Source organism: Lithobates pipiens, unplaced genomic scaffold (genome assembly GCF_037356315.1).
Source record: "Lithobates pipiens isolate NorthernLeopardFrog02 unplaced genomic scaffold, aLitPip1_a1.2 Scaffold_1, whole genome shotgun sequence".
NCBI classification, from domain to species: Eukaryota; Metazoa; Chordata; class Amphibia; order Anura; family Ranidae; genus Lithobates; species Lithobates pipiens.
The window spans coordinates 112,778,543-112,791,196 of record NW_027507685.1 but is presented as its reverse complement, the minus strand read 5'-3'; the positions used below and the strand labels follow the sequence as shown (position 1 = coordinate 112,791,196).

At 42.7% G+C, this 12,654-nt stretch overlaps 1 protein-coding gene across 1 annotated transcript in view; it reads right to left on the bottom strand.

Annotated features, from left to right (window-relative positions):
* Positions 1 to 10,589, bottom strand: part of LOC143964525 (transforming growth factor beta activator LRRC32-like) — a 34,859-nt gene extending 24,270 nt beyond the window's left edge. Inside the window, exon 1 of the mRNA XM_077474335.1 lies at positions 10,452 to 10,589. Coding sequence (XP_077330461.1) covers positions 10,452 to 10,562 — 111 coding nt within the window. The 5' untranslated portion in view covers positions 10,563 to 10,589. The remainder of the gene's footprint in view (positions 1 to 10,451) is intronic.
* Positions 10,590 to 12,654: the final 2,065 nt, after the last annotated feature.

Sequence of the window (12,654 nt, the reverse complement as noted above, 5' to 3'; positions counted from 1 at the left end):
AAATGTTACAAAGAAATTAACAGAATATGTAAAAAGGAAATCAAGGATGCAAAAATTCAAAACGAACGACAGATTGCAAAAGATAGTAGGACACACCCCAAAAAATTCTTCAAATATATTAATAGTAAAAAGGTCAAGTCTGAGCATGTAGGCCCTTTACAAAACAATCTAGAGTTGGTGACTGGGGACAAAGAGAAGGCTAATTTATTAAACACTTTCTTCAGCTCTGTGTACACAAAAGAGCATGGGGGAGCGCATGTCCATAATGGGGGTGATAGTGACACAGCCCCAAATGATCCACAATGGCTCAAAAGTGATATGGTCCAGAAATACTTAGACAGAATAAAGGTGGATAAAGCACCTGGCCCTGATGGCATCCACCCACGGATCCTAAAAGAATTGAGCTCTGTAATTTCAGAGCCATTGTATCTAATTTTTAGGGACTCATTAATGACGGGAATAGTCCCACTGGATTGGCGCAGGGCGAACGTGGTGCCTATATTTAAAAAGGGATCAAAGTCTTTACCAAGTAACTATAGACCTGTTAGCTTAACTTCTATAGCTGGGAAGATACTGGAGCGTTTAATAAAAGACCACATCGACGAGTTCTTGCTGAACAAAAACACTTTAAGCAACAGACAACATGGATTCATGAAAGACAGAAGTTGTCAGACAAATCTGATTTCTTTTTATGAGGAGGTAAGTAAAACCTTGGACAGAGGGGTGGTGGTGGACGTGGTATACTTGGATTTTGCAAACGCATTCGATACAGTTCCCCACACACGGCTCATGTGTAAGGTAAAGTCTATAGGTTTGGAAATATCAGTTTGTAAATGGATAGAAAATTGGCTAGAAGACAGAATTCAGAGAGTAGTGGTTAATGACTCTTACTCTGAATGGTCTAAGGTTATCAGTGGTGTACCCCAGGGTTCAGTGCTGGGACCCTTACTTTTTAACATCTTTATAAATGATATTGGGTCTGGGATCAAAAGTAATATTTCTGTCTTTGCAGATGACACCAAGATATGCAGTGGAATAACGTCTTTACAGGATGTCTCCAATTTACAAGCCGACCTCAATACACTGTCTAATTGGGCGACTATGTGGCAGATGAGGTTTAATGTTGATAAATGTAAAGTTATGCACTTGGGGCCTAAGAATATGCATGCATCATACATGCTAGGGGGAGTTCAACTGGGGGAATCCATAGTGGAGAAGGATCTGGGGGTTTTGGTAGACCATAAGCTCAATAACAACATGCAATGCCAAGCTGCTGTTTGCAAAGCGAGCAAAGTCCTTTCTTGTATTAAGAGAGGTATGGACTCCAGAGAAAGAGATATAATTTTGCCCCTGTTCAAATCATTAGTAAGACCTCACCTGGAATATGCCGTTCAGTTTTGGGCACCAGTTCTCAAAAAGGATATCGGGGAACTGGAGAAAGTGCAGAGAAGGGCAACCAAACTGATAAGAGGCATGGAGGAACTCCGCTATGAGGAGAGATTAGAGGAACTAAATTTATTCACTCTTGAGAAGAGGAGATTAAGGGGGGATATGATCAACATGTTCAAATACATTAGGGGTCCATATAGTGAACTTGGTGTTGAGTTGTTCTCTGTACGGTCAACCCAGAGGACACGGGGGCACTCTTTACGTCTAGAGGAAAAGAGATTTCATCTTCAAGTACGGAAAGGTTTCTTCACAGTTAGAGCTGTGAAAATGTGGAATAGACTCCCGCCAGAGGTGGTTCTGGCCAGTTCAGTAGACTGCTTTAAGAAAGGCTTGGATACTTTCCTGATGGTACATAATATAACTAGGTACTAATATAGGTAAAGTTGATCCAGGGAAAATCCGATCGCCTATTGGGGGATCAGGAAGGAATTATTTTCCCCTGCTGTAGCAAATTGGAGCATGCTCTGCTGGTTTTTTTTTTCACCTTCCTCTGGATCAATTGTGGGCATAAAATTGGGTATCTGGATTGTACGATTATTTTTTATTTTATTTATTTGTTTTTAAGGTTGAACTGGATGGACTTGTGTCTTTTATCAACCTGACTAACTATGTAACTATGTAACTATGAAACAATAAAAGTGTAATATTCCTTTCAATTTCGTAGCTGGGGGGTGTGTATAGTATGCCTGTGAAGGGGCGCATGTTTCACGTGCTTAGAACTGTCCCTGCACAAAGTGTAATTTCTGCAGGAAAAAAAGTCATTTAAAATCACTTGCGGCTATAATGAATTGTTGGCTCCCCGTAATACAGAGAACACTCATTGAAAGTCATTGATATAAAAAAAAAGCGTGGGGTTCCCCCAAATTCAATTACCAGGCCCTTCAGGTCTGGTATGGATATTAAGGGGAACCCTGCTTCGAATAAAAAAAATGACCTGGGGTTCCTCCCAAATATCCATACCAGACCCTTTATCCGAGCACGCAACCTGGCAGGCTGCTGGAAAGGAGGGGGGGCAAGAGAGTGCCCCCCCTCCTGAACCGTACCAGGCCCCATGCCCTCAACATTGGGAGGATGCTTTGAACATTGATTTTGAATGTTCGAGTCCCATAGACTTTAATAGGGTTCTAAAGTTCACACAAAGTTTAGGTCTGTTCACAGGTTCTGGTGTGAACCGAACCAGGGGGTGTTCGGCTCATCCTTAGTGCTACCTGTCAATGCCACCTAGAAGTGCTGCCCATCACTGCCACCCATCAGTACCCATCACTGCCACCTATCGGTGGCCATCAGTGCCGCCTCATCAGTGTACATCAATGACGGAAAAAAATTACCCATTTATCAAATTTTAAAACAAAAACAAGTCAAAAATTCGGTCTTTTTACATTTAAAAAAAATAAATAAAAAATTTGCACAGGTGATCAAATACCACCAAAAGAAAGCTCTATTTGGGGGTAAAAAGTAAAAAAATTTCATTTGGGTACAGTGTTGTATGACCGCGCAATTGTCATTCAAACTGCGACAGCGCTGAAAGCTGAAAATTGGTCTGGATAGGAGGGGGGTTAAAGTGCAAGTGGTTAAAGCTCATGTGCGTGTAAAGGCAGGCGTCCTAATACTTTTGGTAATGTAGTGTGTATGTGCAATATATATTTTGCAATAAGAGGATTTTCAAACCCCACATTAACATCAGTTTAAAAGGATTTCTTTTATAAATACATCATGATTAAAACAAAGTTGCCATTCTCCACGTTCCCACATCAATATCGGTATATCCCATTAATTTACAGTAGTTGTCCCTTGTGGGAACATGGAGAATGTATGAAGACTTGGGGATCAAATGTAACAATGTGTCAGCCATGTATGTTTTTTTTATGTTAACATTGTTTTAATTATGATATATTAATACAAAATCTTCTTTATAATGGATGTATATGTGGTATGTGGTGTCTGGGAAGTCACATATTTTTTTATAACCCTGTACTATTGGTAACTTATAGAGGAATTCCAGGCTAGAACTAATTCAGTTTAAATATGCTCCCATCTTCATTCTAAATCCTATTGCCCCCCCCAATTGAAGGAAGATGGTTATACTTGTCTGTTCTCGAGGTGTTCCGGTCACATCACGTCATCGGCTCCCAGCGGCAGCGGCGGCTTCAGGGGAGAGGAGGGATAGCCGACAACAGACGCCCCATAGTAAGTCTATGGGTGACAACACCGCCCAGGCATTCCATTCGTTGTCGGGGATCACTCCTCTCCCCGGAAGCTAAACACCTTCATAATAGGTGAAGTAATTAGTACAATAAAATATTCGAGGGTGGTTATGGATTCCCTCTATTTATTGCACTTATGTATTAACTTGTCTATTCTCCTAGTTAGCCGGTCTATTAAAACTCTGATCACGTTACTGTTGATATCACTATAATACAAGGCTAACTATGAATTCAAGCACACTGCTTATTAAAACAAAGTCTTATTTATTTCCCAAGAAAATAGGAAAACGCTAACATGAGAGTACTAAAGAAAGATATTACAAACATATACCAACAGAGCACATATCAAGATACTTATCACAATGCTTTCCTCGAGGCTTTGTATCATCGGACTGGGCTCAGATGACAAAAAGATAGCCATGTGGCTCAGGCACAAGCCAAGAGCGATAAGGGTAGAGACAGAGATAACTCTCTCACTCGTTCAGTCTTTTATACTTCAATCATACACAATCCAGATCCAGCCCCATTGCCATCCCATCTAGTCTTTTGACGAATCAGTATTTATAGGGCAGTCCTCCTCAACAGGATTATATTACTGTCCGTCCTGCTGTATTGGCCTCTAGGGGCAGCATTGTCCATGTATCATGTCTCTATATCCAAGGTCAAACTTCAATCTTAACTGGCCCTTTGATCTTCTGTAGCAGGACATTCATCAATCATCTTGTCAGCTATGGGCCCTTTCAAGTTTGCGTTATAGCAACAGTCGGTCTGGGGCCAAGAGCTGTTCGAAGACATTCCAGACCGCCCCCAGGAAAGCAGAGGCTTGGTTGTATCAACCAGAAAGGAACTCCAGAAATACAATATATATATATATATATATATATATATATATATATATATATATATTAAATCATGTTGCTTCTACAGGAGTAGTTTAGAAGGGAGGTGGGAGCTAGTTAGTTCTAGACTTCTACTTCAACCCCTTCAATAGAGGGCCGAAACTGGGGGGGGGAGTGGGGGAGGGGGCATGTGCCCCGGGTGAAAGAATGTCTAGCTTCACCACTGCTTCAATACCAGACACTTTCTCCCCCTTCCTCTCCAGGACAACTTTTAGCTTTCAGTGCTGTCACACTTTGAATGACAATTGTGCGGTCATGCAACACTGTACCCATGTGACATTTGTATAATTTTTTTCACACAAATAGAGCACATTTTTGGTAGCATTTAATCACCACTGCGTTTTTTATTTTTATTTTTTGGCAAACAAATGAAAAAAGACCAAAAATTAGCAAAAATAAATTGACACCTATCATTACCCCTCCAGTCATCAGATTGCTAGTCATGATGGGCGGGGGGGGGGGGGGCTGAGCCCTGACACGAGGAAGCGAAGCCCTGCCCCTATACCAAGATAGCTGCCTTCACATTGAGACACCTAGTAGAACAGTGGCATTGTAGGTCAGTAATAGGGAAAGGATTAGTTGAAGAGCGAGTTCCAGAGCAACGAGCCAGGGAGCAGCGTGTGTGTGCGCGCGCGGGGGCACATGCCAGATGTGCGTGCACGCTAGATGCTGCTTGGTGCCAATGGGCCTTTAAAAGAACAGCAGCTGCACTTGTGCAGTGCTGTTTGATCTGCAGCTTACCGTGTCCTGAAACCTGTACCTGCGATCTGATTACCGGTATTGGCCTGGCTTTGCTGACTTACCTGATATCTCCAATCCTGACCTCAGCTTGACTTGACTCTGCTAAGAGACTTTCTGCTTGATATCCTGTTGCCAGCCACTGCCTGTTCATCTGACCTTGCTCCAGCATGCCGCCTTGCTCTGTCTGATTACCTGTGTTTGACCCGGCTTCTCTCGCCCTGCTCCAGCCAGCTGCTGATCCTGCACCATCCAGCTCAACGGGTCGCTCACCTGCATCTGCCTCTGCTATCATCCGCAACACGGTCCTTCCTGGTGGTTCATCATCATGCCCATCTGTGCCAGCTACCATAGATCTCACAGGTACTCCTACATCACACCGCTCTCAAGGCCACTGACCCAACTCCAGTGGCTCCTAAGCCAGGGCTGTAAGAGAGATCTCCTCTTATAAGTTGGGCTCTACCTGCGAGGTATGTAACAGACCACAAGCAATACTGGTAGCTAAGTTCTAGTGCTGTACTGCTCACTGTTCTCCTTTCTGGGGAAGAAGCTGTACTGGAGGACCTGAAGTGCAAGGATCTCCCTGCTTCTGCTTCATCTATTCTGTGGATCTGTGCTTCCTGCACCTCTGTCATTACCCACATCCAGTCCTCAGATTGCTAGCCATGATGGGGCAGCTCTGACATAAGGAAAAAAAGCCCAGCTCCTCTACCAAGATGTTCAGCTTTCTAATCCTTTTCTGTGGTCATTTTAAGGTCCAACCACCGTGGTGAGAATGTGTCCAAAAGAGAAGGTGGTTGTTATCTAGAATATTTATGTGTAGCACCCTGGTGTTTAAGCAGGGTTGCTAGTAAATTTAGTTTGCCAGGCGCTAGTTGCCCTGGTTAATTGTTAGTGATTCTGCTCTAGTTCTGGACTTGCTGCACCTTCTCTCTTCTGTCACTAGGTGGCGTTATGCATGTGCCCTTAGATGGACAAGGGCTTGGCAAGATCAGGTTATGACTGGATGGGGTGTCTCAGCCAATTTTGGGGGTCTTTTTAGCCACCTGGCCTGCTGGGAGAGCCTATTTATTTGGGCAGAGTCAGGTAATTGGGGGTTCTGTGCCACCTGGATGGCTGTCTGGGTGGACATGCATTATGCTGCTCCGGGCTGCAAGGCTGGAAGCTTAAGGCCTATCCCGGGGGCATCTGGCTGCTAGGCTGTATGAGGGCCTATCCAGAAGCAGAAGAAGCAGCGTAGGGTTGGGACTGCAGGATTGGAGTCCAACCGAGAGTAACGGTTCAGTCGGACAGGGAACCAGTTGTGGTCGGAGGTAGAGGGGAACCTGTCGCCACTAAGGGACCATCCACCTTGTTACCGGAGACCACTGTGAGTAGCTGGAGCCAGTACCAGGACAGTCTTCTCACCAACCAGGGATGGTGAAAAAGTGGAAAAACTTCAGCAAGTGCCAAGCCAGGGACCCAGCGGGACAGCAGAGTTGATGCTTGAGGAGTATCTGTGAGTGCCAAGCCAGGGACCCAGCAGGTGACGCTTGAGAATGATACCGCGTTACGGAAGTGGAGGAGCTCCAGGGATCCAGTGGCAATTGGGTCTGAGAGACTAGTGAGAGACTGGGAGCTTGGTGAGTGAAGACCTACAGTGAGAGACTGTAGAGTACGAGGAGAACTATCTGTGTTACCAATCGTTAAATACAACTACCATTAGTGACTGTTGCAAGATTTGTTGCCATAGGAGACAGCGGTCCTACCTATACAGAAGTGGTATCCGGCTGGAGGCCTTCCACTGTATAGCTGTCTACCTATAGAAGTCTCGCAGTCTGCCAATTAACATTGCATCTACTTAAGGGTTAGGAGACAATAAATCTCTTTTGCATTCAAAAAGTATCTGGCGCCCATCACTCCATCTTGCATTACACCCACCATGCATTGTAACCCACTCTACGAAGATGGATGTCGGCTCTGGTGGTCACCATTAGGTGTTTGGAGGTCCGGGACCTTGCTACATGTGCACTGCAGGAGTGGTCAGTACTTCAAACAACTCTCGCACATGGACTTATTTTAGTGTTTTTTTGTTTTGTTTTTTATGTATCAATTGGAATTTTAGAAGTTTTCGACTTTGAAAGATTGTTCTTCTCAGTTATTGTTCACATAATTTTCACTATATGTTTTTTTTTCGAGCGCGGTATATTTGGTTCTTTGTAGAAAGTGAGGGTAGACGTACCCAGTGTAGAAGCAGGCAGCGATAAATTGCCAACTAAGGTTCTACTCTTCCCCCTTTCTTAACAAGAGCTTAAAAAATTGGCTTCGGTTTTACTTACCCTGACCCCAATAAAAACCGCAGTCTTCCTTCCATACATTCGTCTGTCATCAATTACCTGCCAATCGTATATCTGACCCGAGGAGCACATTGGGGTATATCAAAGAATTTGGTGTATTACTGTGCCAGATAATACCAATATATGATTTAATATGTAGTAAAAACACTTGGCAGGCTTGGTTTCTGGCAGGCACACATCATATATACATAGCAGTCAGATATCGGTCAAAATCGTAAAGATACAGAAGGTGAGGAGAGCGGGAGTATCCTCTCTGGGTGAACTCTGTGTCAGGAGGATGCTTAGAGAATGGTTATAGAATATGATATTGCAGCTTTAGATTTCGGGCTATGACTGCAGGCAGTCCACTACATTTTGGGGACACCTGACCATCACACCAACCTGTATGACGGAAAGTTTGTGGTGATCCCTCCAAATGACAGAGGTCAGGGGTTTCCTGTGTACAAAGCCAGCTCCAAAAATACCTGGCTCACAAATGGCATTTAGTAGGGTTGAGATCAGGGCTTTGAGCTTGTTGGATATAATATTTTAAAACTATGGGTAATCATTTGAAAGTGCCCAGTTGTGGTTAGAACATCCTCCACTCTTCTGGGAAGGCTTTCCTTAAGATTTTGAAGGGTGTCTGTGGGCATTTGTGAGGTCAGGTACTGATGTTGGATGAAAAGACCTGGTTTACAAAGGGCATTTAGTAGGGTTGAGATTGGGGCTTTGATCTTGTTGGATATCATATTTTAAAACTATGGGTAATCTTTTGGAAGTGCCCCGTTGTGGTTCCTTTACTCTTCTGGGAAGGCTTTCCTTAAGATTTTGAAGGGTTCCTCTGGTGTAGAGGAACTAAATTGTCCTGCAAAGAGACTTGACCTCAACCCTACTTTTGAAAGGCCTTTGATACAAAGTCTTCTCATCTAACACCAGTACCTGCCCTTAACCCTGCGGAACACCTCTGGGATCAGGTTTTCTCACCTCAAAGGTATTCAGGAAGTTTGAGGTCATGGAGGAACTCGAGTGTCCTGCACAGAGCCCTAACCCCAACCTTACTGAACACCTTTGGGATGAATTGGAAAGCCAATTGTGAGCCAGGCCTTCCTTATCAACATCAGTATCTGACCTCATAAATCACCTTACATTCCCACAGACACCCTCCAAAATCTTGTGGAAAGCCTTCCCAGAAGCATGGAGGATGTCATAGTCACTAAGGGGGCACTAAGGGGGCAACTCCATATTAATGGCCATGGGGAGATAGGAAGCAACTCCATAAATACATGGTGGGACCAGTTTGGTGTGGAAGGACTCAAGTGTCCTACACGGAGCCCTGACTTCATCCCTACTAAACATCTTTGGGATGAATTGGAAAGCCAATTGTGGGTAAGGTTTTCTCATTCAGCATCAGTACCAAAGCTCAATGACCTCTGCTTGAATGCTCTTTTGGTTGAGCAGGCACAAATGCCCACAGAGCCCCAACCATGAACTTGCTGAACACTTTTGGGGTGAGTTGGAGATGGTAAGTAAGGTCTTTTCATCTAATGCAAGTACCTGATGTGCAAGAATCTCATATTAGTATGATGGTCAGTTGTCAAGGCTTTCCAATGCCCTGACCAGAGCCATGACCTCAGCTTCAGCGATGAATTGGAATGCCAATTGTGAGCCAGGTCTTCTCATCTAACATCAGTACCTGACCTCACAAATGGGCAAAAATTCCTGCACCCTCAAAAATCTTGTTAAACGTCTTCCCAGCAGAGTGGAGGATGGTATAGCCACAAATAATGGGATGTGTCCAACAAGCTCATACAGGTATGATGGTTGGAGTGGAGGATGTCATAGTCACTATAGGGGACAGCTCCATGTTAATGGCCATAGAGAGATGGGAGGCAACCCCATAAAGACATGGTGTGAACAGTTTGGTGTGGAGGAACAGAACCCTGATCCCACCCCTACTGATCACCTTTGGGATGAATTGGAATGCCGGTGGTGAGCAAGGTCTTCTCATCCATCATGAGCTCATAAAAGCATGCTGAGCCTTGGGCAAATGGCACTGGCAGGTACTCATCCATCATCAGTACCTGACCTCAAAAATGGCCACAAATGCTCACAGAAACCCTTCAAAATCTTAAGGAAAGCCTTCCCAGAAGAGTAAAGGAACCACAACGGGGCACTTCCAAAAGATTACCCATAGTTTTAAAATATGATATCCAACAAGATCAAAGCCCCAATCTCAACCCTACTAAATGCCCTTTGTAAACCAGGTCTTTTCATCCAACATCAGTACCTGACCTCACAAATGCCCACAGACACCCTTCAAAATCTTAAGGAAAGCCTTCCCAGAAGAGTGGAGGATGTTCTAACCACAACTGGGCACTTTCAAATGATTACCCATAGTTTTAAAATATTATATCCAACAAGCTCAAAGCCCTGATCTCAACCCTACTAAATGCCATTTGTGAGCCAGGTCTTTTCATCCAACATCAGTACCTGACCTCACAAATGGGCACAAATTCCCACAGACACCCTCCAATATCGTGGGTAAAGTCTTCCCAGGAGACTGAAAGATGTTCTAGCCCCAAAGAGGGAGGCAACACCATAGTAAAGGCCATGGGGGGAAAGGGGGCAGTTCCATAGCAATGGCTGTGGTTGGCAGCCTCACGTTAATGACCATGGTTTTGGAATGGGATGTCCACCAAGCTCATAAAAGCCTGACCTGCTAGTGCCATTTGCCCTTGGTGTGCCCCAGGTCCCTAACTGTCCTCCTTCCCTCTTTCTCTCCTGTCTCCATAAAAACTGTTCTTTTAGTTACACTATTCCAGAAGATGGAAGTTAGAAGTACATACCTGGATGCATGCTTGAGCCGGATCGGATTCTGCGTTCGCCTGGCATAACATGATTAGTAGAAAGTGAGACGTCCATAGACAACATCTCCGCGCCTCTCCCCGGGACGGCATTCTGCACACGCCACATCTTCTTCTGATCTATTTATGTGTGCTGTGGAAGGAAGGAAACATCAGGGGAATACAGATAATCTCATGTATGTGAACACATGGCAGGCCGGGGCTTTTCACAGCACAAAACAAAAGTCTGTTGCAGAAACGACACGAGGAACATCAAAGTTGACACTTTTAAGTAGTTAAAACCCCCCCAAAAAAACATAAAATAGGTCACTAAGCCCAATACAAAAATGTAATCTAATACTTCATAGGTGGTTGCCGAAATACCTTTGAATTGAAATGTATATGCTGAAAATGATATGTTCTTCATAACGCTCCCTTTATGAGGGTGGCAGTGCTTGGTTTACATGGCCACCCTCCTTGGTGCATTTATAAGAAGGACAATATTCCTATGCACCAATGTACCCCATACTCCTTCAGATCGGATGGGGGGGGGGGGTGGCCAGTATCTGAGGGCCCCACCTTTATTATTAAAGGGGGCTTCCAGATTTCAGTAATCTCCCCACAAGGCCCCAACGACCACCGGGAAAGGGTTGTGGGGAAGAGAGGCCCCGATCTTCATCAGCATGGGGACACAATGGCTTTTAATCCCTTCCTGCCTGGAGGTAGAACTAAATGTTAATGCCTACTGCAGTTTTTCTCCCAGGATAAATTGGGCTTTCATTTGGTTATTTTATTAAATTTGATATTTTTATATATATATGTATATATGTATATATGTATATATATATATATATATATATATATATATATATATATATATATATATATATATATATGTGTGTATATATATATATATATATATATATATATGTGTGTATATATATGTATGTATATATATATATATATATATATATATATATGTATATGTACATATATATATATATATATATATATATATATATATATATATATATATATATATATATATATATATATATATATATATTTTTTTTTTTTTTCATGGTTGAACTAGATGGACTTCAAACTGACTAACTATCTCCTGATTTATTTATTTTTTTTGACAGCCGGTCACATTTTTTAATTATTATTATCCAATTAAATCTGCCCCAAAATAATGTAGCTGTATATTTCTTGCTACTACCATAACCTACCACCAAAGAACAACCCAAAATACATTTTCCCGCTCCTGACGGAGCAGCGATTCCCCATATGTTAGTTGCTTGTACCCGTAGTACAGCCCACAAATGGTTGCGTGCATTTTGCTTTTAGGTAGCATAAAAAAAAAAAAAACTGTGTGTAAAACCAAAAAAACAAAACAAAAATATTATACGTTTTATTTATATATATATATATATATATATATATATATATATATATATATATATATATATATATATATATATATATATATTATATTATAGAGAGAGAGATAATGTATAATATTTTGGGGGTTTTTTTGTTTTTACACACAGTTGTGTTTTTTTTTTTTTACCTAAAAGGCAAATGCTTTTAGGTAGCATATATTAACATAATGCCTAGGGTGAAGGTTTGATGTAGGTCAGTGGCAGGATTAGTGTTTGGGTCAAAGGTCAGGAACAGTATATTTTGGGCAGGTTTTTTTATTTATTTTTTCAAATGAGTGTCAGTGTGTTTTAGGCAGCATAAAAAAAAACTAATTTGAAAAAAATAAAATAAAAAATCCTGCCCAAAATATACTGACCCTGACCTTTGACCCAAACACTAATCCTGCCACTGACCTACATCAAACCTTCATCCTAGGTATTTTGTTCATATATATATTATGTATAATATTTTGTTTTTTTTGTTTTGTTTCTTTACACACAGTTGTGTGTGTGTTTTTTTTTTTCTCTCTCTGCAGTGAGAGAGAGAGATACAATGTATCTCTCTCCTCCATTCAGAGAGAGAAAACACGGTGGTGGGCTTCACAGTGACTGATCACTGTGATAGCCAATCAGAGGCCATCACAGTCATCAGGTGACCTGGAATCGGGAGTTTCCGGGTCCCCATCGTTGGTACGGGGCCCTCTGGGTCTCTCGGTGTGGCGCTTCTCAGCACAGAGACAGATACACATATATATGGGACCCCACGGGGGGGGGGGGGGGGG